Source organism: Pseudomassariella vexata, assembly GCF_002105095.1.
Source record: "Pseudomassariella vexata strain CBS 129021 chromosome Unknown BCR38scaffold_22, whole genome shotgun sequence".
Taxonomy (NCBI): Eukaryota; Fungi; Ascomycota; class Sordariomycetes; order Amphisphaeriales; family Pseudomassariaceae; genus Pseudomassariella; species Pseudomassariella vexata.
The window spans coordinates 20,669-47,943 of record NW_024467977.1 but is presented as its reverse complement, the minus strand read 5'-3'; the positions used below and the strand labels follow the sequence as shown (position 1 = coordinate 47,943).

The following is a 27,275-nucleotide window of genomic DNA, read 5'->3' as shown; positions in this document are numbered from 1 at the left end:
ACTATAAAGGGCTGTAGTAATAGAGTTATCGCTAACCGCTTGTCACGGTTCTATCCGCGCCATTGTGGAGCTGACAAGGTTGTTAGCCCTTGCCAGCTGGCACCCCTACACTACACGAGATCTCACGATTCCTCAAGGATTAGCTTTGGACCTTCAGGCAATAGCAATCAATTTACCTGACCGAGTACTACGACCTTGACACCGCTAGACAGACCAAGTCTTCTTACTAGAAACTAATCTAAGAGCTACCGCTCAGCAGTTATTACTGCTAGACGGCTACCTAACATACGTACACCTCGGGTTTACATATATAGTTTATTTACCGTCCTACAAGGGTAATAACATCACTACTTAACATCAGTGTCTTTTCACTACTTAAGACATACTATCGTTGTGAGCTTTATAATACGCTTTAAATAAGGCTGCAGCACTAATTTATAAGTAACGCGCATTGCAAGCCTACTTGATGGCCTAATAAAAGGTCTTTTGTAATTGAATAGCTAGTAGAAATAGACATCTTCACACAGGGTGTTACTAGAGAAAGTCTGTAAAATGCACAATTAGAACGAAGCTATTCTGCCGACAAGAAGTTGTCTGACCAGGGGTGAATACACTCGAGGTAGTCCATGTCAGGTTGCATTTCAAGAATATTGACTCTGCGTTAAAGGAATGGAGCACGAACTAGTTGTCTGGAGTATTTAAGAAACAATCGACACAATGAGTGCCATTGTGACATGGTGCGACAGAGGCTGCCTTGACTTCCCTGGCAACCAGAAACTCTTCTGCGAAGATGATATTGGCAATGGGCGCCTGCATGTCCTACTGAGAAATAATTAACAGCGTCAGGTAATTAAGAAATGTCCGTGTCGAACCTCTCTGAGCGACAGTATCCAGTATGAAGTAGCATGGTAGCAACAGCCGGTCATTCGTACTGGCACATTTCCAGCATTACTGGATGAACATGGCCCTGGACCCGGCCCAGTAGCGGGAGCAGGAACAGGACCATGAATTAATGACGAGTGTTCTATAAAAAGTGCCGGTAGTATAGGTAAACACCATAGACTTATTGATATGAGATGTTGGAACTGAATAACAAGAGAAAGCCCAATCGCAAGTGCCAGTTACTACTTCAAATACGCAGTCTTCTGAGATATTGACAGAATGAACTCGGGTATCCGCTTTCGACATGTTGCTTTCTGCCAGCTTTGCCGTCGCACGAAACATGGAGCAAATCGGTCAGAGACACAAGAATGCGTGGATAATACTAGGTGTTAGTGTACACAGTCCGGACTTTAATCCGAAGTCATTCTAACCTTAACGTGAAAGATCCATGCGTATATCTCCACTTTCCCAAAGTTGTCAGAGGTCAGAGGCTCACAGGACTTTCTTATTTAGTGGTTCGTGAATGGCCGATGGGCGCTGAGGCCCGACCAGCAGGCCATGACGTCGCAGCGCAGTGGGGCTGGCGAAGCGGCTGAAACGAGACTGCGCTCAAAGTGTCCTAATTTCCATCCTCATCTCGAACATGACAACTTCAAACCCAGCCAAGCGAAGACCACAAAGGTTGACGAGAGGTGGCCGACGAGAGGCCACGGACAATCTGCAGACGATCAATTCAGCTTCATTGAAATCTCAAGCGCCGAAACTTGTGGAGCCGTTCCCAAATCCCACTCGGGACACCCAACTGGCCCAAGTAATGGCCACAGGGGCGCCGGTCTCTCACCTGGGCATGTCTCAAGTCTTGGCCGCCGCGGATCCCCCTGTTTCGTCCGACCCGCCATGGCGTCTCATAAGCTTTCTGCCGTGGTATATCGTCTGGACCCTTCCTCTGCACACCGTCCCAAGATGGCGAGTTGGTTTTACTCTCTCCTTCGTGATTCTCTTCATCCGATTTAATTGTCTCTTATTCTTTCCTAAGTGGCCGGCCACTCCTTTTTTATTACTAGACGCTCTTTGAATTGTTTCGCCGAGAACAGTATAATATCAGTCAATCATCCAACATGCAGAACCTTTTCTTCACTCTCGTCCTCTCGGTGCTCTGCGCCAGCGCATCTGCCATCGCAACCCCAGAACACTTTGCCGCCCACCTGGTCGCGCGCCAAAATGTCGCTCCCGTGGCCATCCCCGCCAGCGCCACGCCGCAATGCATCGAGTATTCCCAAATCGCCAATCTGTCCACCATCAGCGCCAACAGCACGTACCGGTCCGCTTTCCTCCAGGCGTCTCCCGTGGGCACGAAGTACGACTCGGAAATGCTCAACGCGGCGCAGGCCAAGCTGCCTGCCCTAACCATCAACAAGGCGCTCAATGAATTGTGCGGCAACCTGACCACAGTGGCGCTCACCGCCGCCGAGGCCAACTTCACCCGGGGCGTTGTGGCTCAGTTCTCCGGCATTACCACAGAGGCTCTCACAACTGGGCCTATCACTGGGATAGTCGTCTTGTCGATTATTGCCATTATGGGAATTCCGTGGATGGTGGCTGAATGAGGAAGAAGACTTGGAATAAAGGGGCGTAGAATGGTTGGGGTCGCGTTGAAGAAGATGGACAGAGTCGTCACTATGCCACGTCGGAAATGGCTGTTCGGGGTGCATGTTCGCAACATCGGCATCGAGCACCACTGCCTGGCTACGTGAAGACATTGTTCGGGGTCCCGTAGGAGGAAGGAAGCGATCACCTTGTGTATGTAGTAGTCCAAGTCGGTGTCGCACCGCAACAGCCAACATGGCCACTGTTACCGTATTGGGCTATTTCCGGCTTATGGACAGAACACCCGCCAATTGCATAGACTCCCGGTATCTCGATGAATGATCACTACTCGATTTTACGGCTCCGAATGTACTTATCCTCGTGCTAGCTACGTTGTAGCCTGTATTTAGGCCTTTAATCCCCCCCCCCAGTATGATAAGGTCCATGCCGATCCTCCACATGCCATAGCAACGGCTACAGGAGAAACACTTGGCCATAAGGGTATTTCTACAGGAAAGCGTGCCTCTTATCTGCTTACACCAGAGCAAGTTCAGAAACTTCAATCATTCACCGAGCACGAAAGAGCTAGGGAAAAGGCTGGTGCGATTATAGCGGTCCGACACGAGAGTACTCCGATAGAACTGTCAGGGCTGTCACCAACATTCTAAGATTGCAAGATCAATACCTGTCTCCTCTACACTACCTACAGCCTGCGTAGGTCTCGTCTGCGTGATGTCTTTTTCGGTTATGCGATCTGGTCATGTGTGATTATTGCGCAGAATGCAGCTAGAAGGAGGAGAGGCGCAAGATATGCTAGGTTCACAGGAGGGGTCTGGCTGTGCCTAAGCCTGACATGGCGTGAGTGAAAATGTTACTAGTACCCTACAGTGAGTAACTGCTGACCTGTTAGTGCAACAACAACAAAGTTGGGAATGACTGAGAGTAAGCAGTCAACAACAGCCTACCACCGCGCCTTTGAACAACATTTAACCAAGCATGCCATCCGCCCGCCTTGTAAATCGCAAAAGCCCGACTTAGGAGCATAAAGGCGGCACTGGCGGTCCCAAGGCCATCGCCCTTGCCCTCTCGTTTCTCTAATGGCGCATCCAAGACCTTCCTAGAGATTTCTGGTCAAGCTAAAGATGAAGAAGACATCAAAGTGTATGTGATTCCGGCCGGTACGGGCATTACGGGTAATACGGTCACGATAGCCGTATTGGTAATACAAGCTGGTTAGAACAGGTTTCAAATTTCATAAATCTAATAATTTCTATGCCCTTGTTTTCAGCGGAGTTGTCAGACCTTATAACTACCAAAAATACCACATTCTACAGCGAGTGGGTCCCTCGTCTTTTGACGGTCAATTTGGTCCAACAGGAGTGAGGGACGGACGAAGTGGAAGAAGGTTTGTTATATCGATTTTATTTTCGATAGAACTTACGGTGTCCGATTGGATTGTAGAATTGTCAGTAGGCGTACATATGTTAATTAGCTGGTCAGAGATTCGGGGCCTGTCCATTAATCGGCTGGCCGGGGCTTGACGGCTTGTTGTACTTTCATTGCAGTTGGCACGTAACCGGTTGCACTTCCTGATCCGCACAAAAAATCACCGAGAGAGAAACGATTATACATCGCGGGACTTTAAGACGAGTCGTTACTCTGACTTTCGTTTTTATCTGTTGGCATATTCGGGAAGTGTGTGCATTTTCAAGAGCAATAAACAAATGTCCAGATTTTGTGGAACGTGATGCTCTAGATGTGTCAAAAACGACGGGTCACATGGTATTGGAGCATAGAAGCACCATATCGTTAGTTCTAGCTTTTTCTAGACTGTTGTTTTATATTAAATGTGGGATTGAGCACCACAGTGATTCTTAAGGTTGAAAGGCGCTTTATGCTTAGAATAAAAGCGCTTTGTGCTTCAGGATAAAGGCGGGATAGAGGTAGCCTAGTAAGGCTGGACCCTTCAGATTACTTAAAGGAAATGCACACAGCCAACAGAACAGATAGAGGGAATCGAGCATGGAAAAAACGGTGACCTAACCATAACCACCAAATTAATCTTTTCATATAACCGTCATATCATGGTCATACTGCAAGATACGTGAATATCTAACAAGATGGCATCGGATCAAACTGCAAACAAAGGAGGCAAGGGGCCCGTTTGACTCAAACAATCAGACAAATAATGCAACAGTGGAAACATGAATCTATTTCTGCTATATTATTTCATGCTCGCTTGATAGTTTCCAAATATCCGCTGTTGATCATCCACAGTTTCCTAGTGCAAGAAAAGAAACTGTCAACCTGCTAAACATACAGTCGAACTAACACCAACAGCTCCGTATCTTGCCGTCACTCCCCAAACATCTCCAATTCTGTCTTTCGCCGGACTAATTCCATAACGCTATCCATTTCACCAGCTTCGGAATCGCCCCTACAAATGAATATCTTTCTCTCCACAAAGCCGTTGCCGTAGGACTTCATCAGGATGTAGGTCTCCGGAAGTATCGAGTCCTTGTTGCTACAGTTTTCTGTCGCGATATTGAGCTTGATGCCTCTCATCCCAGGGAGTTGCTTGATGATGGTGTTTCCTTTGATAGGCCAGGTTTCCTGGGTTCCACGTACCAAGGGCCAGGGACGAGGGTCGGTAGAGATTAAAGTGACGGCCAATAACCAGCTCATTTCAGTTAGGCCGTCATCATGGTCCAACCCAGGCTCTGTTATCTGCGTTATTTGATCCACGCCCATATCTTGGTTTGGCATAATGGTGCTCTCGGGCTCTGAAATACTGCTGGAGCACTTGATCAAGTGCTCTCGATGTCCAAGGTCTACGGTCAGGGGTCGAGCTAAGAGATAGCCGGATAATCACATTTGGCAGTGTGATGTCAGTATGAGACGCTTTGAAGAAGGCAATATATTCTGGAGATCACACACACGGCATGGCCCCGTAGTACGTCTTGTCAAAGATATCCTCTGTACAGTCCCAAAAGTGCATGTCTGATGTTTGATCGTATTGTTCAAGGGCTCGAGAAAGGAGCTTCAGCGGTGGGAGGAAATTCCCATCGAGCAGTAGCCCATACCATCGAGTCCGCCAATCTGCATGGCTAACCAATTCATGTAGGACGGCGAGCTGGGGATTCCGAAACTGACGTGTCGTCTTCCACGGGCGGTAGTAAGATTATGTCTATGCCTTGAACCCTGAGTTTCTAGTACAGGGCGTTGATCTCGTTTCCGGCCCGTGACGGGGATTCCCCTCGCTCCTTATAGTCAGCAAGGACGACTAGCAAAGTCGACTTGTAACCAGCCAACCAGTCCTTTGTAACGTCTAAGGAGTCGAGGAGACTTTCATAGCTGGCAGTGAGACCGAACATGATATGAGGAAAGTCTCGCACTCGGGTGTAGTGCGGTAGCTGAGTCACCTGGCTGTATGATCCCTCTGCCGAAAGAGAATCGAGGCCTTGTTGGCTAGGGCCGCGGATTATTGTCCGCCGACGAGAAAACCAACATTTAAAGTTGCTGGGCACGCCACGTCTGGTTTGTCAATGGACCAGCCAGGTGGAAGCAAAAGGGCCGACATAGATACCCGTATAGATGAAGCTGTCGGCAAGACCAGCTTCTGTCCATTCAGTTGGTTGGCGAAGAAACTGCAGTTCTGGAAAGTTTGGGTCAAACACCGGGGTCATTTTTCGGTGCTCTCCCGCCATGGAAACATTGCCTCGATGCAACAGTTACGGGGTATCATCGTTGGACTCTGAAATCAAGAGTTGCACATGTTGGGAATCTTCGAAATCGACAACGAGCGGAAGAAAGATCACGAATAGACTTGTGCGGGCGGACCTGGCACCTATTTTCAAATTGAAAAATTTTATATGTAGTGGAGGGCACATGTTTGGATGGATGACAGTCTGACGGAAGGCTATAGAAGGTGCACTGAGATCAAGAGAATGAAGGGGAAGAATTGAGAGTAAAATTTTGACGCCAAACTTTAGAGGAAAAGCAGATCCTGTGCGTAATGAATGTCGTGTTCGATATGTTTGATTGATTGATGATTCTAGACAGTGATATGAATGGTTCTGGAGATGTTGTTTGAAGATGCTATCAGTTTGATCGAAGGTGGTCGATTGACGCACCATGAGAGACTTTTGGGTCTTGGAACTCTTCAGCAAGTGCTTGCTAGGGTATGTATCTGTTTTACGGCAGTGACTATGGCTGGAACTTGTCGCAACAGAAGGTAGATACCGAAGCAGTGCCTTCCCCATTCTGAGAAGCCCGGTGCAAGGCACCTGGATCAACTGTCGGGTGCCTTCTGACCTTTGGTAACTTTACTACGGTAACTTGAGCTCTCAAGGTCTTTTGTGTCTGGGAAATAAGTCTCGCAATTATCTCGCCGGCTGCCTATGGCATATGAAGGCAAACGTAACTGCTATTCCCAAGACTCTGGTTCCCCAGGCGAGTCAATTACCTATCTGTGGATTCAAGAGCGATTGCTGGACAGGGGTATCTTCTTCAATAATGATTTTGATCTTGAGGCCCTCATTTTGTAGTCCAGGGCTTCTTTTAAGGCGCCCACGAGCTCCAGAAGGTGACGCTGAGCCCAATTACAGCGATGAGACGGTCACCAGTATCAGCTACTGCTTCAGTGATTCGATGTTTGACTTAGTAAATAAATGCTTCGGCGATTTGGTACCTAACTCAGTAGGCCACCGCTTTGCAAATATTTTCCGACGTGGCACTATGATGGCTTATTGGCAGGCTTTCTGTGGGAAGGTAATGGAATGAACAGAAATGGTCTCGATCAAACACAATGAGGTAGGTACTTGCGTTTTGTGCTTATGAGGCACTTCGATCGCGCATGCGTGTGGTGATATCAGCGGTGTCGAATGGCGGCAGATGTGAGTGTGACTTTTGATAATCAGCAGTCGTGAGGGCTAGAAAGTGTCACTCCCTTTTGGCCAAATATGTTGAGGGAATCATGATTTGGTACCCGGCTCTTCCGGTTCGTTATTATGCGGCAATGTCAGACCATGGCAAGCATGTTGAAACAATATAAAAGTAATCACAACAGAGTGGTTAATGGCATGGAAACCAAACATAAAAGGAAAGCAATTCCAACCTAGGTTTCGTTGGGGGGTTCAGGTGGCTGCAGTGGCAGGCAAGCTCGAATCCCTCTAATTTTGGGCAACAGTACAGCGCCTTATTTTGGCACCAGGACGAATATATTGCATCTCTAAGTAAAACTTAATCCACAGCCCAGCCCAGCTAAAGGCCACAAAATCTTTCAAGTGCCGTTAGTGACACTGGGGGCAGAAAATTCTGGTGTTCAGTAGTCTGTGTAGAATGCTCGCTGCAAGAGTGTCGTTGACGGCTCTTTTTCTTCTCCTTGAATTTGTCAAGCTTCCTCGTTCAAACCTTGCCATGGGAGGACATAAGATTCCCAAATAAAGTTCTGGCACGGTTCAGTTGTTCTCCCTCGCCGTGTTCACAGTGATGGTGCAAATGCTTGATGGTAATCGATAGCTGAGTAGGTTGCGGGCATGTGCAGGCACTGGAGTAGTGTTTGTTGTATTCGCTATGTTTGCAGTGATCAAAGTACGTGTCAGCACTTTTCAAGAGAGCTTCTGAAAAAGAATAGCTCCCCGTCAGACACGGGTATACACCCGTTGTCACTTGTCCTCTTCACTTTTTATAACTGCTCACCTTAGCCATGGCTCTGACTGAATGCTGATATTGATTCCACGAGGTCACCAGTGCCCCATGCTATCTGCTATTCGGTTGTCATTCCCTCCATCAAGCCTTCATGCTTCATTCTACGGCTTTTGACATTGGAGGCACCAAAAACATCATCAATCCGAACACAGCTTGTCCAATGCCATATGCAACAGGCAATCAAGCTCAGCCAACCTCTTAGACGCAATAGGGGGGCTGAGTCACTTTCGAATTGACACGACCATCCACCATAGACATAGCCTGCACCATCATGGACGCCCCAGAGGCGAAAGCAGATGAGCAAAGTAGCCATTATTCTCCGTGTTGACTCGTTGTTGTACCAACGATAGCTTGAGGCGGCGAGCGCGAGGTTCAGTCATCGATCGTAGAAGTAGGCGTGTTGGGTGAGGTCTCGGTCTTCGTGGTGGTCGATGCAACCACAGCCATGAAGACGAGAATGGTTCTAATTGTGGCATCCATGGTGACGTTGATAATGAACCGGAGATATACGACTTCGGAGCTACTTATTGAGGTGGAACAGTTCAGTCGAACACGACACGATGACGGACTAAGACGTATGGAAAGATTAGTGGTTTGAGCGCTAGGTAGATGAAGTGAGAGGTGAAAGGCGTGAGGTTGCATTACGTCTAGTATTTGTTTCTTTTTGGTGAGACGAAAGAAAGGAAGCCATTCATCTTTTCCTCGGACGGAGCAGTTTGCTCAAGGTAATAACAGAAAAATGAAAATCCTTCCGATGTCATGTGCAACCTGAAATACTGGATTTCCGTCATTCGTCCCAGGATCTCCTGGGTAAACAGTGAATACCGGACAACTGGCAATAATTTGGCATAGCAGCAAGCGAATGATGATATATTGAAGCCATTAACTGAAAGGGAACCTGACTGAGAAAATGGGCGAAAACCCAGCAAGACATCGAGGTATCTGTTACGGTACTTGAGTACATGAAGTAGATCAGGCCCCAAGGGAGAATTAAAGAACAGTCTACCATGAATTGTCAAGGGTTCATAAGGCAGCCTCAGATAGCCTTGTAAACAAATACATTAGCCCTCGAGGGGTGGATCAGAATCGATTCACCTAACTCTCCCTCGAAGCAGTTCCAGCTCTCGAGGCACAAACAAAGGCGCGGGTGCATGCTTGCATCTGCAAGCGGTTTCAACGGCGTATTTGAGCAGTGATGGGGGTTTCAAGAGGGAGGTCAAAGGCAACGCGCGGATTTCTTGGGCGACACTGCCCACTGCTGTTCGTGTTGCTTCATTGTTGTGTTCCCAAGTTGATCAGACGTAATTTGGCATGAAGGCGGTTCGAGATCTGCACAGGGATAGTTATGACAGCTGTTCTACCCTGGGCCAATGATGATGGCCCGGACAGAACTGAGGGTCGGCATCCGGATTAACTAAAATCTGCGATTCCGAAGATCCGCCTTTTACTCGTCGCGTGTGGAGAACGGTGGCGCGGCTCTTTGGCCCAAAATTCAACCAGCCTTGTCGCCTCGTCAAAACCGCATCACGGAACTGGCCCTTGGCGATACATCCAGATATCAGTGTGCTTTAGGTCAGTACATCACCTCGGCGCCAATAGCACCTCTCCTTCGATAATCCCTCCTGAATTCGACAAACATCACACAATTTGCAAAGATGGGTCGTCGTTCTGGTCGGGCAGCCGCTAGGCGCGCCGCTGAGAAGATGGGTAAGTTGTAGTTGTGGTCGTAGTCACTGTCGCACATGTCAACAACTCCAGCCATGCCCATGGCAAGCTTGCGGTCAAGCCCTTGGTGTTCTCGGCGTCTCATATGTTTCTTGATTGCTAATCATGTTCTCCTACGTGTAGAGAGCACGCCGAAGACGTTTGAGGAGATGGACGACGAGCCAATGGCTGATGCGGATGGCGACCAAGATGCTGAGCAAGACGGTTCCGATGCTGAAGCGCAACTCGACGTGGAAGACAATGATGGGGACTCGGTAGCTGAGCCCGAGGAGGACAACCAAGAATCTGATGCTCAATCTGTTGTCAAATCGCCCACCCCACCGCCCGTCCCCGTCATCAGAAAGCGACGCCTTGGTCGTCCACCCAAGAACCGACCACCCGATTGGGACCAACTGCCTATCGAACGCCCCGAACGCGATCCTAACGAGACACCCAGACGACGAGGTCGAGGTGGCTACCGAGGTCGCGGAGGACGCAAGGGCCAATCTTTTCAGCCCACGCAGCAAGCCATCGACAAGGACGGCGCCATGGCCGACATCGTGGATGACGAACTCGCTCTGCCCGAGGATGCTGAGGGAGAAACCAAGGTCGACCGAATGGGCAATCTCCAAGGCGGTCGCGAGTACCGCTGCCGCACCTTCACCGTGCAAGGTCGGGGCGATAGACTGTATATGTTGTCTACGGAGCCAGCGCGCTGTGTCGGCTTTCGAGACTCCTACCTGTTCTTCACCAAGCACAAACGCCTCTACAAGATCATCGTGGACGAGGAAGAGAAGCGCGACATGATTGAGCGCGAAATTATTCCGCATTCTTACAAGGGCCGGTCGATAGGTATCGTCACGGCACGATCCGTCTTCCGCGAGTTTGGTTCCTTCATTATTGTCGGCGGTCGCACCATCATTGATGACTACGAGGTGGCTGCCAAGAGAGCCGAGGGGGTTGTGGAAGGCGAGATTGCCGACCCCAACGACAGAATTGTCGACGGCGAAGAGTACAACAAGAACCAGTACGTTGCCTGGCACGGCGCCAGCTCCGTATACCACACTGGAGCACCTTCGGTCCCGGTTCCGAATGGCAAGGTCGATGTCAAGAAGAAGCGTGTCACCGTCACCGACTCGAATTGGCAGCTTGAGCATGCGCGCGCTGCAGCGTAAGTTTTCTTCTCTTCGACCAGCATTCATCCTGCTAACCACGACGACAGCCAATTCAATGCTGAGATCGGCGCTATCCGCCGCGCCAACCTGAAGGGCGTCTACGACATTCACACCAACATGGTGCAATTTCCCACCTCGATGCAGCCCACACGCGCTCGCATAGAGCAGGTGGCAGACTCGTCGGCGCCTACCGACAGCAAGGTCTTTCCCCCACTGGATCCCAAGGTGCCGCGCAACTTCAAAGTAGTCGACACCATCATGGAGCTGCCGCCGGCCGGTCTTGCGCCCGCTGCCTACGACCAGAACCACAATGTGCCCGACTTCCTCAAGCCCTTCCAAGGTCTCAGCGCTATTTCTGATGAGATCAAGGACCTCCTTCCGCCCGAGTGCAGAAAGCCGTTTGAGGATGCGCTGGCTCAAGAGAAGGCGTGGAAGGCAGGGAAGGGGCCCGAGAGCGAGACGATGCATCGACGGCAGCCCATCATTGACGCTTCGGTTGTTCCCTACCATAAGACATAATGTCCAGTTCGGCTACGAAAGAACACGTCTCACAGCCTCTTGCGTTGTTCCGACCTACACCATCCCAATTTTGCCGCCACAATTATCGCACCTTCACCGTGGACCGCCTGGCAACTCCCCGCTGGCACCACGAACCAAACTATACCCCAACCTTTCGACGCTGCCATGGATGAATGGACAGCTGTGTACGAGTAAAACCAAAAGAACTATGAGAGAGCTGGTCAAGCAGCTCATTGCCCGGCGTTTCCGGTTGCCATTGATTGCCACAGGGAGTTTACAGGGCCCCAGGGAGTCGAGGCTTGATTTCATGGATCCCCCGGCTGAGCAAGCTTGCAATGCTAATAGATGATGGGCATATATGCATCGCGTCATCCCTTGCGCTGGACAGGTAGAATCCATACCCGTAGTTGCTTCATTTAGGGGTGAGCTAAGATAGAGAGCAATACTCTGATTTCTGAATTTATATTTCCATTTTGATATGAATGGCTGGGGGCATCCGTGAAATAAGTGGCTCTTGTTGTCTTAGGCGTATTTGCCTCTTTAGATTTCATGGCGAAGGTTGCATGCTCGCACGTCAGCCACCTGACTGGACCGCCGCAGCCAGCTCAGTATCACTGCCGTTCAAGGGCGGCCCCTTTTATAGGACTAGACACTGAATCGTGGGAAGAGGACAGCGAATTCCACTTGGCGAACGTGTTCATACTGGTAGGCATACCGCTTCCTCTAACACTGTTGACCATTCGCGGTGCTTCTCGTACAGTTGTTCCATTGCTTGAACTAGACACCGTTATGCCTACCAGTCTCGCAGTACTTACTGGCTCTCCATGAATATGGTTGGAGACGCATACCTTGAAGGACTCATTAAGCTGAATCCAAATACCCCATGCTAATCCCGAGCCAATTCAAGATATTGCTGCTATCCTGGTCCTAGTGCAGCCCAGAAAACGCAGCAATTTCACCAGAAATGAAGCTTCCAAAGGTGACTCGCGACGTAGAGGCCTCGTAGCAGCTCACAACAGCTGTAGATCCGTGCAGTGCAGGCACCGTGGAGACTGGAGAAAATGCTGTTAACGTGCGTAAGGCTTCTTGCAATAGGACGATCTCTAATAACCCGCCTTCCACCCTATCCCTTCCACCCTATCCCTTCCACCCTATCCCTTCCACCCTATCCCTTCCACCCTATCCCTTCCACCTATCAACCCTCGACGAGAAGGGTCCATTTTCTGTTGAAGGAGATACTCTCATGATATCTTGAACAGGGACTTGAAACTCTGGCGTCTACTACCTCGAAGCAAAATTGAACCATCGATCAGTCCCATCCGAGGTAGTATCAAGCGGCTGCTGAATTCTTTTTCCTCAGTAGGGATGAGCCATCTAAATAAAGATAGCTGGTTTCCGTACCATTTCGTCTTCTTCTGTTTCTAATTCAGCAGTATAGCCAAGTAAGCTAACGAGTATGATTGGAACAGGGAACAGAAGTTGATGGGATACAAAGAGTGCACGTTTCTCAAGGCTCTAACCCTGAAGGCAGAAAGTTCTTATCTTCCCATTCTAGAAGAGCAACTAAGACGTCAAACCGGAAGCTTGCTGAGGAGGAGTACTGCTTTGCAATAGAATTTTATGTTCTTCAGAATGGAGAGGCCACGATTTGCCCGCGTGGACTCCTAAATGTCTCAACAAAGAGGAAACGCCTTCGTTCCGGGAAAGGCAGAGGAACCGCAACCTGAATCATCATGGATGAAACTAACTTGGCGGCGGATGGCTGCTCTCTTTCACAGAGCACGAAACTCGAGGCCCGAAATTTCCCGTCAGGAGCTCATGCGTGATGTATCAACAATGAACATCGGCCGGTTAGAGATCCCAATCATACCGTCTCAAGCACCGCTGCTGTCTTGGTTGTTAGGGAAAGAGGGCTAGCGCGCGACGATATTGTTCTTCCCTGGTAGCTGCCGTACCCATGACCACCTCGATTGAGTAATGGACCCCAACAATAGTGCTTACATCACATTCCAATGACCAGAGGTCATCAGGTTACAGCCAGAAGCGATGGTACTGGGTTACGTCCCGCAAGAGTTCCGTTGGCGTTGAATTGCTATTTTTACGACAGCCCCAATCTGTCGAATTTGAGTGAACCGTTACCAAAACCATCAGAGAGCTCGCTTTTGGACCTGATCCTGTCGACATCTCTGCATCCTTGGAGCACTACAAATATCTCCAATGACGACTTGTTTTCCTGGATGAGGAGATGTGTCACTCCGCTTGCAGACGCGGTATTGGGATTTACTCCATTTCCAAGAAAGTACTTTCACGTACAGTTACTTTCTTGTAGGCCTATGTGGGCAAGATTCAATCTCATGATAGTATTTCCCAGGTTTACCGCCCTGCTGACGACGTGGACAACTTGTGATGTTTTCAAGTGGTATTTGCCTCTCCAAAATGACCTATGAAGCGGGATAGGCGTCTTCTGTGAGTGCGATGCTCACAAAAGTGTACGTAACAACAACAGCTGTGAAATGAATCCAAACCGGATCTCAGAGCTAGGTACGTCATGTTAAACAGGAAGGTAGTCGGAGTATATGACAAACCGCATCACAAGAAGGACCGGAACCATAAACTAAAGATGTGTCCAGCGCTTTTGAAAACGTTTCGGGGGGTTCGGGATCCGCGCAACCTCGGGAAGACCACGCTCGACCATATTAGTTGCACGATTACTACCGTAGAGCTCAGATACCGCCTGGCTCTCATGATGTAACTATTCTGACTAATTTTCCTGTCGCGAATAGGGCGCTATTCCTCATATTGCAGTTAATTACACAGCACAAGGTCTCGCGATTCGACCGTGTGCATATGCTCATTCTACTTAGGTGGGTCTCCGTTCAACTCTGGCGATGGCCCCATGACTCGATACAACGCCCTTAATCTCCTGTATTAGGTCATCGAACCGGACCTACGGCGAAACTTGAGGAATGGGACCGACACTGTCGTAGTGTGCTCATGGCTTTCCAGGCCACCAGAATCCCGAGGCGTGGATGCATTCCACAGCCGACCAAATAAGGCGTTGCGTTAGGTAAACTCCAGTTGGAGAGACAACGTCAAGGTGACATTTGTCTGTCCACAACTTCAGCCTACAAGTGTTGCGTCATATGGATGGTGGCGCCTCCCTAAACAAGGCACGATCCTCCCCGGGTTTCAACCTATAGATATCTGGAATTTCAGCGAGAAGCCTCCGTATCATGGTTGAAGGAATGATTTCACTTTGCGCCAAATCGGCCTTGGTGGTGGTGGTGGTACCAAAAACAGCATGTGCATGTAGAGAGCATATTCGCGTGGGGCGACACCGTGACGGAAACATGGAAATAAGTAACGAACGTTGGAGAATTAATAAACAGACACGGTGATCTCAAATCATTACCACGGGAGGTAGCAGCTGTCCTTGATGGTGGCGAAGCTTCCATCCGGCTATGTCGTCAACCTATTCAAACGCCGATGATCAACGGAGTTCGACGTTGTCGGGATACAACGGTCCATGTCCACTGCCCACCATGCTCGCTTGGGCAGCCATTGCATCATAACCCGGGGTTGGAGTCGACAACCCCCCGATCCCCCCGCCCGCCTGGACCGTTGAATGAGCGTGCAGAGCAAGTTTTGCCTATCGTCTTTGGCCACACAGAGCCTAGTTGGTAAGCTCCTTTTATTAATCGCTAGTTGGTTGTACTGTCACTTCAGATCTGACCGTTGCGTCCGGTGGAGATGTATCGGGAAATGTGGCTGCACTGCAGTATCGCGGGTCCGTCGTCTGATGTCAGCATTTCGCCTCGCACGGGTAGTTGTGGCAAAATGACGGGCTGATCCGAGCTAGGGTAGCCTAATCGATCATCGACGAAGAAGCCAGACTTGCGGTTCTCTTTGTACAGGCACCGAAAACCCGCAAGTTCAGGATTCGTTCTCTTCGGCCGAGACGCGCAAGGGAACCCAAACACGACTAAAGGATTTGGCGCTACTGCAACCACTTTAGCGAAATCCCGCATGTGGCTGGTGTTCTGGATGTCTACGCTTGCCATGCTATGCTCCCGTCTACTTCGGATATTGTGGGGTTTGTGCCATGTTCCTCACCCCCGAGGATCTGGGATTGTTGAAATGGGAGATGATATATTGCTCCCCGGTACTACCATTAGGACCACCGAATTTAGAGTCCGCCAGTCATCATCATCATCGACCGCTGAGTATTGCCCATGGAAGGATGATACGGTGAGGGCAACATTCATTAACAATTGAGCCTATGGACGATCGCGTCCCTTTTCGTCTCGCTATTTGGGGAAGGATGGCGAATACTTGTTGGGGTAGACAGCCAACCTGCTCTTTCAAATGGGTTCCGGGTCATCCTGCGGACGCCACGGACTGCAAACAGCCGGCCAGGAGAACGGTGCGTTGGTGGTCAAAGGCTGACAGAAGTTCTGGCCGGGACATACAGGCGATGAATTACTTAGTGCAATTGGTAGGCAAAACCGGGCTTCTCGAAGGCCACCTTGGCTTCTCAAGACATGATTCACGACTCACTGTTCAGCGTGGCAACGCCGTTGCTGTGCGGCGTGAACACAAAAACCCAAGTGAGTGGCCGCAGTCGCGTAGAAGGAATCACCAGTCATAGTATTGCTTACGTTCTGGAACCGACTATGAGCTCATAGCTCTCATTCGCCAGCGTCCATTTCTTTTTTCGTCTGCACTAGCAGTTAGTCGGAGAGAAAAAGCGTATTGTCCCATAAGATTCTGCAAATGAATCGTGGCGAGCGTGCGTCATTGAGATACTGGTCTGTTGCTGGAATGGTTCGCCTGTCTTGGACAGGAGCCTAGGCCACTGCACTGGCTAGGCTGTATGTAGCCAGGCGTGGGAACTTCGATACAATTGTCTGCAGTCATGCGTGGTACTCAGCGCAGTACACTGCAGCAGCAACTGTCAACGGTGATGTTGGGAGACAGTCCTGGATTGGATGCCGAGTGTGAGCGGGGCGCCAAAGTTGCGGGTGTGGCAAGCCACTCAGTCGAACACCTTCGCCTGCTCGTCGAGATGCCTGGTGGATACAACCCCTCTATGGCGGTGTGTGAGAGACCTGCAGGCGCGAACGCGACGGCGTGTCTTAGTACCAAAGCAGCTCGGCTAGCCTGGCAAGCTGTCCAGGAGTAGGCAGCGGCCCGGTGATAGTTTTGGAGCTCATGTTGTGCGTGATTTGCTGAATATGCGTACCACCGACTTCGGTGGGGTTTTGACTGAGCAGTGAGATGCAGGCTTTAGCCGCGATTATTTTCCTGATTCTCTTGCACCCAGATGGACCCCTAAATCGCTGCCGTCAATGATGAAAGTGGGCTGACTGACCAAAATTTTGCGAGTAATGCTGTCGTGGTTGAAGCTGTGCACATGTGGTTGCAAGCTTTAGTGATCAAACATTCCTCTACTAGCGGTTGTCGCGGTCATGACGGAACTGACAAGATGTTCTACTGCTGGTCTGGGGAATTATCGTCCTCCGTTCACAATCTCAGTGACTGACAAGACTAGGTCCGGCGCGTGGCGGCAGCCTTGTATATACAAGCGTAAACCCCCTCCAAGTTCGTGTGCAACGCGGTAAGAACGAGCTGGCTGTGTGGATCTGGATCATCGACAGTCCTGAAAGTCATGGGATCCTCAGGTTTCTTTAGATGCGGTGAACAACATCAAGAACACCGACAAAATTGCCGATGGTGACCATTGACTGGCTGACAGAGTCACCCACTGCATTTGAGCATGCAAAGCGCCCCAATTCACGCAAATTTTCTGAATGTTACGATTCGGCTCTGACGCCAGAAAGAGGGGAAGAGTCCCGGGCCCGTTTGTCCGTCTCGACGCCAGCAGCAAAACTCCCAGCGTTGGCTCGTGCTTTCCGATGCATCGTGACATTGACTGTGGGGAACTGTCATCTGTTTTTACGTCGTACCATTCGCACGATTATGCAGTTTCCACGAGAAAAGATCCTCGTCAGGAATATGGCGTAGCTTGTGTAACTTGTAGAAAGTCTGATAGTTCTCCAGGACGGAACGCGGTGTCGTTTTGACAGCACGCTCCGTCCCGCATCGAGGTCGCACACCAGGTCAAAGTAAACAATAGTAGTGATGACAATACTCTTCTCGAGTCAACATGTAGCTGATCCATGCGAGTACTGTATGCTTCTAGCCTTGGGTACGCAGATAGGGCACCAAGGAACCAGCGGTGCTCTAGCCTCGTTAGCTGGCGGCTCTAGCTCGGTCATTGGGTAAAAACTGGGTCGCGGAAGATATTCATAGAACGGGCGGTGTTGACGAATGACGACCGCGGTCGCCAGGGTTGGTAGCTAGCTGGCTGAATTGGAATTGCCACCACGACACACCATCCACAGGTGAGGAAACTCCGACTTCTGATGCCATCAAACTGCACCAAACTGCCCATATCGGTATGGTAACCAGGGCTGAATCTTTGTGAGTCTGTCTTCATCGACGCAAAGCTATTAAATAGGAGTAAGCAGGTCGGAGTCGGTGGTAGTACCGCTTGAGTGACTGGAAATCGACTGGCCACGAGCTGCCATAAGCAGCAACACCTTCCTCAAGTCATCAAGATCTTGAACACGAGGAAAAGAGCCGAGGGCCGTTTGATGCGCGCGGTGGACCCCACAAAGGCTCCAGCCGGCGGAGGGCAATGCGATTTAGGAAAAAGGCTCATCGGGCACGAGCCTAGGAACGCTCCTTGCTGCAGTGATAAAGGTGTGGAGATGAAAGCGGTTCGAGGAAAAAGAAAAATTGTTTGAAATCTCGAATTTCTGGATCTAGTCAGCTGTTCCTTGGTTCCCAGCGTCGCTAATTGAACGTCCCAAAGGGTGTGAGTGCGTCGGAAGGGGTGGGGCAGGGGTGAATGCATCACCGCAAAGCTCAGGGGGTTGACAATACTGTTCTTCCGATAGGCCACGGCCTTAGTACTCGAAATTTGGTACAGCAACAGCTTCATGTGGTGTCTGCCTTCAATCTCATAAATGTGGACCTGATTCGTGTGTCAAAAGTTCGTCAATATCTGGTGCCCTTGGTCTGCCTCAAACCCTGCACGTGTGGTAAGCAGCTTCAGGCTTCAAGCTCCGAGCTTGACTTTCGAGAATGTAAGAACCTCGGCGCCGTTCTGTGTAGGCCGTTATAATGCTAAACCTATGATGTAAAGTTGGGCTATGCTCAAGGCGTGTACGTCGGACTAGTGAGCGCAGATATGGCAACGCTGATCAGTAGCAAACTGGTCATTGCTCAGAAATTTCAAGGCCTATGTCTATGTGCATGTTATTCGGTACGTATAGATGCGAACTTGTAGTGTCAATACGGATGGATAGTTTGAGATACTTACTAAATCTGACGCGTGCGTCCATTTGAGGTGATTTGCCCCAAACTGATGCACGGTTGGTACTTCATCATCGTATTGCTAATTTTGTAAGCGGTGACTGAGACCATCATCGAACTGGTGTTAGGTATCAGAGCTTTTGGTGGCCGAGTCAGCAACACTTGCAGATTGGAGCGGTCGAGATGTCGCTTGTTCACGATCGGCAATCGTCGGAACAACACAACGCGATATGACAGCGGTTGCGTGGGGCACAGGCGGCAATTAACAAACAACATCGTCGCTATCTGCCTCGCCTCGCAGTGACAATGTCGATGGCTGGCTTTGCAGGCCTTGGCAGGCATCCCGATTTGAATATTTTATTCAACCTGGACTGACGCAGCAGACATGGCATTGTCTTCACATGCAATATTGTCAGACGGATGAGCTTCCCACCAACACGATTGTATCAGGTCGTCAAGGCTGATAGCTGATGCTATGGTGCTGGTGCCGACGATCTAGTTCCCTTAGCGGAACTTGTGCAGTTGATTTCAAGCCACACCCTTGTCCTGTTGCACACCAGCCCATGCATAATTGCTTATGCGATTCCCGTCTGGCAACTGGCTGTGCTGACTTGCACGTCCACGCACATGCGGCAGACGAAGTCAAAATGTCTTGATCTCATACTTATTAAGGTACGGAGGAGCGGAAAGCGCTTCAGTAAATAAGTCATGAGGCAGGCTTGGCTGGCTGATGTTATGGCACAGCCTTCGGAACGGAACGTGTCTGATGATGGGTATAGCCATGACCAAGAATGCTTCATGGCTTCTCGGATGACGAGAAAGCAATGTCATCCAGGCCGTTGTGATGAGTCTGAAGGTTTCGTACTTTTTACGAGGGAGTGGGAATAAGCGTTGATTGGAGCAGAGCAGAATATCGAACAAAATTGAGGGTTTTGGTGTCATGGCCCAAGCAGCACGTGATTGGCACAACTGGAACCTCGCCACGAAGTCGTCGTTCCGTTCAACCACGGTCGTTTATCCAAATATGTCTTTGTGTATCGAGCGTAACATTGCGAGCTCCAGCCAGCATAGCCAGGTCTCAACGCGTCATTTCGCTGGCTAAAAGAACAGGAGGAGTTGCTGTTGGTGGCTCCGAGATGAGTAACCTAGGTCCGTTCCACGAATCAAAGGTTCCTTTTTCATCCAGCAGGTAGTAGTAGTAGTTGTGAGTGGGACAATCTGATTTACCAGATTCAAGGAAAAGTTGTTGATTGTCTGTGTTCGACGGATACTGGCACTCCGTGGGGAAAGTTCGGCACACGCCCGTACCTCCTCCACCTCGACGAACTGCTGCTTCCTTTTTGGGTCAATGCCTCTCTCTCAACATGCTTTTGCGGTACTTCCACATGCTGTTCCGAGAAACGGCGTGCTCTGGTAGGTCTTCTGGGGTAAGGCCTGCAGCAGAAGAAACGGGAACGTGAGGTGGAAGGTGCACCCTGCGAAACAATTGGTGGTGCCTTTGGAGCGGTTACGCTAAGCCGCAAAGGAACTACTGGTGGCCCAATATCGACTGGAGCCCTGTAAGGCATGGGAATTTGATTGTGTGAAATTGTGCATTCAAGATTTCCAGGGATTTGTACCATGCAGCAATCAATCTGAGTCGCCCCTAAACACGACTGATGAAGGCCGACCACCTCCTCTGGGAGTACTACCTCGTTCGTATAGTTCGTGGTGGCTGTCAACTGCGACTCATGTGCAATCATTGTACTGGTTGCACATCGTCAAAGTTATCATAGTTTGTGCCTGGTGGTGATCTGCTCCATACTGCCAAGCCAGAGGTCAATTTGGTAGAGAAAAAAATAACTCGATGGCGCGTGAGAAGCAAGACCAAGAAGTGGATTTTGGGCAACCAAACTTCCACAAGCGCACAGTTTGTGGGGTGGAGAATGAGAAATGGGAGCATGACACCTCCGTTTTACTCCGTTTTTGCTCCAGGGGGGGGGCTGCTGGCGCTTGATGCACCTGCGCAGTGACCAAAGTTGAGGGAAAAAAATTAATGTCGGTCCGCTTTCTTGTACCTTTTTTTTTGCCAGGCGTGCACCACCCAGCACACCTAACACCACCATGGAGACGCTTCAGGGTTGTTGAGCAAAGTGTGTCAATGTCACCCCGGCCCAATTGCCCCCCAATCCCACACGCGCCGTTCAGAGCTTGGAGCAGAATTGGAGCCCTGGTAACCTGGTCGGTGGCCAGTGGGTCATTCCTCCTCCACCCACTAAAGCGCAGTGCTGGATGGGTCCTTCGCTCTTTCTTCGCCCTCAAATCAGTCCACCATCATCATCCTCAACCACCACCGTTTTTCCTATCTTCCTTCCACTACCTCCTCCTCTCCCGACACTCTCCCTCTCTCCCCCAGTCTCCCCAAACACCTCGATATCCGCGACTCGCTTGTCAATACTTCATACGCGACCTCGACCAAAACCAGCTTTTGGAGGTCGTCGACGTCAGGATTCAGGTTCCTACAACTCGCCTGCTCGGAAAAAACGAAAACAAGCAAGCAACAAGGAGAGAGAGCTCTTAGCCCGTTTCGGACTTTCACTCAGACTCGAGACATAGACTCAGCCGGCTTCTGGTTGTTGTGCTCCCGTGCCAGAAGAGTGCCTGTGCTGTGTGCAGTGCCTGCCAGTGTGCGAGCGTCTGAAGAGTCCAGGTCGACTTGGAGAAGGTCCGTAGCGGTCACCTACAAGCGACCACGAACCAGGTCTTTCTTTGCCTGCCAAAGTGCTCTGCTCGCCCAACATCACGATCACTTTCGCAACTTCAAAAGCTCTGCACATTTGCAGCCTCCTGGACTGGGCAACTTTCTTTCCTGCATTTTTTTTTCCATGACTTCAGGTTAGTACTTTCAACTCTTCACCTCGTGTCAAAACCGTTTGCATTTATGAACTCGTCATCGCCCAATGGACGGATTCCCTCTGCTATTCAAACCACAAAAAAACGCTGTCTAGTCCTGGACACGGTACAAGTTTCCGACTGTTTTGACAGATGGCATCGCATCCCGGTCATCAAAAACGCATCAACCCTGGCGCGCCTTCGCTCAATACAATTTAAGACAACAAATGTTTCCAACAATCGTTTGCCGTTTGACTGCAACTGCATAACATGATGATTGACCATCCTCACATTCTCCAAACCTGGACCATGGGATGTTTTTCGGCTCGCACCTCCGACTCGAGTCCATGTACCCTCTCTACATTTTCCACAACAAAGCTCCGCGTCGCAGGCCAGCGGCACAGACTTGGTTCAATTCATTTTTAATTTGCAGGCCATAATAAAGCCCCCCTACTGACTTTGTACCGGAACCGAACAGTGCTTTAGAGTTTTCCCACCAGCAATACCCTACGAGTTCATTCTTCCCGCCCTGCCGTTGCAGCGGCTTCCCTTCGAGGCTCGAGACGTCGAGGATTAACTCCCATCTCTCCACGACAACATCACCCTCATATGGCTCGAGCATCTCAATAAACTCCACCGACCACTCTTTCGCTCGCGAAACCTCACATCAAGTCCTGGGCCTTCCACAGCAAGCGCGTCGCGATTGATCGTTCTCGCAACCGTGCGATCACAATCCCCACGAGCCCGAAGCCGATTCACCTTCTCCGACAAAGGTAACGGCGACCTTTGACGGAGTATCCCCCAATCGACAAAATGCCAGGCGGCGTTTGTGCGGTCCTCGATTACGAGGTAGAGCTTATGGCCGAGTATGTCGCTGAGATGGCTATGCGGATTGTCCTACCAGATCACCCCTTGGTTACTGGTGCATTCCGGAAGTTCGTCTCCCAAGTTCTCACTTCAACCAGACTCCCAAGCACCACGATTCTGTTGGGTATGAACTATCTTTCCAAGAGAGTCAATCAGCTCCAGGCAGCGCCTGCACCATTCAAGCCGAATGAAGGACAGGTCTGGCGAATGCTCACAGTCTCGCTACTCTTGGGCAGCAAGTTTCTCGACGATAACACCTTCCAGAACCGGTCCTGGTCCGAGGTCAGCGGCATTCCCGTGCAGGAGCTCAACACCATGGAAAACGGTTGGCTCCGGGATAACGACTGGAGATTGTATGTCAACCTGGACGAGAGTGGTGACTACAAGGCTTGGCTCGCGCACTGGAAGAATTGGCAGAGTGAGAAGAAGCGCGAACATCTCGCCCAGCAGCAACGCAGCGAGAGACTCACGCCCCTTGTTACATCGATGCGTCACCATCCTCGCGCGTATGAAGGCTGGACGCCCGAGGAGATAACCGATCACGAGCGTGCTCGATTGTCCCGCAACAGCAAGTCATACCAGTATCAGAATTCGTGGCAAGCTGCACCATTGACACCGCCCGACTCTGGTTATGGTACGCCCGACTACCTCAACTCAGCAGCGTCGGTTAATTCCCGATACAATGAATGGTTCAACTCAGCTGTCGCGGCCAACTACAATCGAGGCTATCAGTCTTCCAACAACTTCAATGACCACCGAGGATCAGCCCATTACCAGCAGCCCTTCTATGGTCAATATGGCGGTCAAAACTCATGGGAATCCAGCGTTGCCGACTGCAACTGTTCGCAGTGCATGGCGACTCTCCACAAGAACCCTCACTACTTCCATCACCAACATCACTATGGTCAGCCCGTCATGGGCTGAGCGCACATTTTCGAGAAAGAAGAGGCAGCCATTCACTTTCTTGGTGTGTTCCATCTTGACTCCGTCAAGCCATTCGGCACACCATCGTCTCTACTACGTGTGGACAGTCGTCGTTCACGCTACCACTTTTGATGGCTTTCGTCCACTTGGACATTTTCTCCGGCATATTCAGGAACATACATTTGACATTCAGATACCCCTCTTAAAGTTCCCGACAGACATCATCAGGATCGACATCCTTCAACGAGACTAATTCGAGAATCCCGTTATTCTTCACTATTCGAAGTCGACTTTCGTGTCCCCCGGAGAACCTATTTCGCGAGTCGTCGCTGCATCGATAGGATTGTTTCGCGAACCCATCGTTTCGACCACGCTCTGGACTTGCGTGACCTAATGACGTCGACTTCCTTCCTGTGATTTACGACTTTTTCACTTTCAGTAATCATTATAATCGGCGTTAATCGGTTCCGGTAATTCCCCAACGGCCAGGAGTTTGTTTTTCCTCATCATTCCAATAGATTCAATTGGTTCGCATTTTTATACGGTTGGGTGGTAAAATTGTGGATTTGCAAGGCGTTTAAAAAGAGATGGGCGCATCTTGTTAGCACCGTCGTCCAGTCGCTCATCGTTCTTTTTCTTTGGGTCTCCCGAGCGACGGAGGATAGACCCAAATCGGCCATAATGTGGCAATCTGCCCATTGTGAAAACGCTACACGACGTTGGCCTTCACACCGTTCGTCCTCCGACCTCCTAGTCGTTATATCGCGCGCAACAACGACTGCTCGAACGATCATTTCTGTTCACTTTACAATGTGTTGACGCCGCCACGAAGAATTTGTTCACTTCATCCGGTGTTTCTTTTTGAATGGCTTGGCGGCTCGGGGTTGCAGGAACCTTGGCATGTTATTGAAACACTGGGCAACACATATTTCGACATGTGGAGGAATGCCTCATTTTTGCCGTTTGGTTTTTTGGGCTTAAGAAAGGAAAACCAGTCGGCAATCGGCCGCACAGCATTGAGGACGCATGCATAGGGTTGGGGACAAACACTGGGGATGTTGCTTTGTTTTGCTTTGTTCTGTTTCGCATTCGACGTGGTCATTTGGTTTGCGATCGAAAAATGTACGATGCTTCCGTGGTATGATCCAAGACGCTCGTCGGAGTTGGCCACGAGGTGTCCGGGTCTCGTCCCATCGCCACCTGAACGGAACTAGAATGACCCTTTAGACATGTCATCATGGTTCTGGCACGTAGAAGAAAAGGGGCAATTGGGTTGCGGGCTTTGCGCTTACTGGTTTCATGTTGAGGGTGGGTTTCTTGCGTTTCTTTCCACTTGTTCCCGACCAAGATGGGCGCTTTTCTATTATTTCTTATGACGGCATGAAAACCAATACGGAGGATGGATTACATTATGGAAATACCTGCAAATTGACACTGGGCAAATGCAGAAGAAGAATGATGGACTATGGGAAATAGTACTGGCACGTGCTGCGGCAGTAGGCGCCATGGGATATGTCAACGTTTGAGAGGCTACTCTTGCTCGAACTGACGTTCTCATGGTCAGTAGCACCCTGCAAGAGAGCTTCATCCGACACTGATGGCTATGGGGGCATGGCATGGCCTAACTTAATCGACAGCCTGTCTCTTGACAGCTGCTGCCGTGGCTAGATTAACAATAATAAAATAAGATTGACATCGCAACTACCACGTCTGGTGGGAGAACCAAATAGGAACTACTGACAGCTGCTTGTGGGGTCGAGGTGGCGGCGGCCCTGTTGGCTTGCAACTGGCTCAAAGTGGGTGGGATCACTGGTTGATTGACCTGTCACATGAACCTTGTGGCATCTTGTCAAGATATGATGTGCAAGCTGGGTGTGTTCTTTCAAGTGTGTTTCGTCGTACTGTCTAATTAACTCTTGTTCTGTTCTGCTATCTATCACCAGGTCCTTCATGGCACACCTCTGCCAAGTTGCTCACAACGGCTGACTGACGTCTGTAGATGTTTTAGTACATCCTTGCCAACGTTCCCTGTGCAACGATACTGCTCAATGCTGGGAAGATTGGAAGGGAACGAGGTGAATACTATTGAAATTGTAACTGAGGAAAGAGAAGGCGAGGAGCGGGACGAAGTGTTTGGCTGTACCCATGGAGTCACAGAAAGGACGAAAGGTTTCTCGGCTACGTGGATGTCAGCTTAGGCAAGGTTGGCTACTCCGCCTTGACAAGTGAAGCAGGAGGATATTTTCAAGTAATGAAGTTTTTTTTCAAAATTGCATGGAAGGGAGGCTAATCTATGCGTGGCCTTCGTTTTCAGAGCTTCTACCTGCCTTTAGTTGAGCGCTCGCTACTATGCAGCACCTTTCGATGAATATCACGGATAATATCGTGACCGTACATCAGTTTGACCTATGTCATTGGCAAAATCTGGTGGCAGCAGATAGTGAGGACAAGAAAGTACGGTAAGAACAGGAGAAGTTCTAGTACGACGTAAAGAACAACAGTGAGAGGCATTCACTGGTTTAAGTAATAGTTTCAAAGGGTTCTGTGGACTATGCCGTGAGATTCATTTGCCCGAGACTACAAGAAGCTACATAAAATTCATGTAGCGGCGATGGCGATGGGTCTCACAAATTTATTGATGAGCAGCCTAAACCTTCCCTTTCCCAGCAAAGAACCCGCGTCGGGGACAGCCACCCGGCTGGCAAGTCCACCAAGGTGTTTCCAAGACACTCATCTTTGAAATAGATGCCCGATTCACTTGAGACTTGACGGATAAAGGCCATAAATCTGATATGAAAGTCAAGACGAAACTGGAAGCTTGCCCATGGGAATTCTCGCGCAAAAGCTCTATCGATAATTTATGGCGCAAAGGAACCAACTTTCTTGTCGAAAAGATTGGATCGTAGCTCTGTATGACTCAGTCGCTGGCAAAGGGGCCATTGATGGCGGAAGTGCGAAAGGGGAAAATGGATGCCGATCAAAATGGAGAATCTTAAAGAACTGAATAACTGATTCTAAAGCAGGGGGTTTACGAACTGTTCTCGTGAGATACATTCTCGTGGTAATGGGTAGGCTTCGCAGTTTTGAAACAATGATGCATACCTTGATTCACAAACTTGTGCGTGCACACATAATATTTGCAGCATAAAAGACACATATTGCTACAACAACATGAAAGATCATGAGGAAGGGTGGCAAGAGTTGTTTGCGGCCATTATCACAACGGTAACGACCTGACACTCACTCTGACTTGAGTGAGTTCGGCCAGATGGCTGGGAGATGGTGGAACCCAGAGAAGAGGAAGCATCGGGAACAGCACGAACAGGGGAAGCCACAAGAGGCCCGAAAACGAATGAAAGTCCGAGACACCGAAGAAAGGGAGCAAAGTCAAGTGCAGAAAGTCGAATCAGAAACCAGAGCTCAAGCCAGATAGTAATACGGGCTTCAACAGTAGTACCACGGAGAATGTGATGATTGTACGGAACGGACGAAGATTCCCACGCGATCATAGCCGAGACCAAAGTAACTCGGAAACATGCCCCGGAGCCCGCACTATGACTTTGCACAGCGGTCGGCATGCTGCTAAGCAACACAACACATTCACCCCTTACTCATACGAATTTCAAGCAGTCTGCTTGCATAATCTCATTGAGGCAA

At 49.8% G+C, this 27,275-nt stretch overlaps 5 protein-coding genes across 5 annotated transcripts; 3 read left to right on the top strand and 2 right to left on the bottom strand.

Annotated features, from left to right (window-relative positions):
• The first annotated feature begins 1,526 nt into the window (after nt 1-1,526).
• Nucleotides 1,527-2,952, top strand: BCR38DRAFT_402198 (uncharacterized protein). Its single transcript, XM_040857767.1, has one exon. The coding sequence runs from the start codon at nt 2,001-2,003 to the stop codon at nt 2,487-2,489; it is 489 nt and encodes a 162-aa protein (XP_040710157.1). The 5' UTR covers nt 1,527-2,000; the 3' UTR covers nt 2,490-2,952.
• Nucleotides 2,953-4,824: 1,872 nt separating this feature from the next.
• BCR38DRAFT_490470 (uncharacterized protein) lies at nt 4,825-5,467 on the bottom strand (the record flags this gene model as incomplete). Its single annotated transcript, XM_040864525.1, has 2 exons — nt 4,825-5,318; nt 5,407-5,467. The coding sequence occupies 2 exons, from the start codon at nt 5,465-5,467 to the stop codon at nt 4,825-4,827; spliced, it is 555 nt and encodes a 184-aa protein (XP_040710156.1).
• A 2,738-nt stretch (nt 5,468-8,205) lies between these two features.
• BCR38DRAFT_114313 (uncharacterized protein) lies at nt 8,206-8,689 on the bottom strand. Its single transcript, XM_040853406.1, has one exon. The coding sequence runs from the start codon at nt 8,489-8,491 to the stop codon at nt 8,237-8,239; it is 255 nt and encodes an 84-aa protein (XP_040710155.1). The 5' UTR covers nt 8,492-8,689; the 3' UTR covers nt 8,206-8,236.
• A 1,255-nt stretch (nt 8,690-9,944) lies between these two features.
• BCR38DRAFT_355764 (chromatin remodelling complex Rsc7/Swp82 subunit-domain-containing protein) lies at nt 9,945-11,576 on the top strand (the record flags this gene model as incomplete). The annotated part of the gene is made up of 2 exons (XM_040856976.1): nt 9,945-11,053; nt 11,105-11,576. The coding sequence occupies 2 exons, from the start codon at nt 9,945-9,947 to the stop codon at nt 11,574-11,576; spliced, it is 1,581 nt and encodes a 526-aa protein (XP_040710154.1).
• Nucleotides 11,577-22,640: 11,064 nt separating this feature from the next.
• Nucleotides 22,641-23,618, top strand: BCR38DRAFT_461567 (uncharacterized protein; the record flags this gene model as incomplete). The annotated part of the gene is made up of 1 exon (XM_040862541.1): nt 22,641-23,618. One exon carries the CDS (start codon nt 22,641-22,643, stop codon nt 23,616-23,618), a length of 978 nt encoding a protein of 325 aa, XP_040710153.1.
• Between the last annotated feature and the right edge of the window lie 3,657 nt (nt 23,619-27,275).

Bases quoted from the DNA above. Each gene is read 5' to 3' on its own strand.
- BCR38DRAFT_402198 (XM_040857767.1), top strand. From the start codon at position 2,001: ATGCAGAACCTTTTCTTCACTCTCGTCCTCTCGGTGCTCTGCGCCAGC.
- BCR38DRAFT_114313 (XM_040853406.1), bottom strand. From the start codon at position 8,491: ATGGCTACTTTGCTCATCTGCTTTCGCCTCTGGGGCGTCCATGATGGT.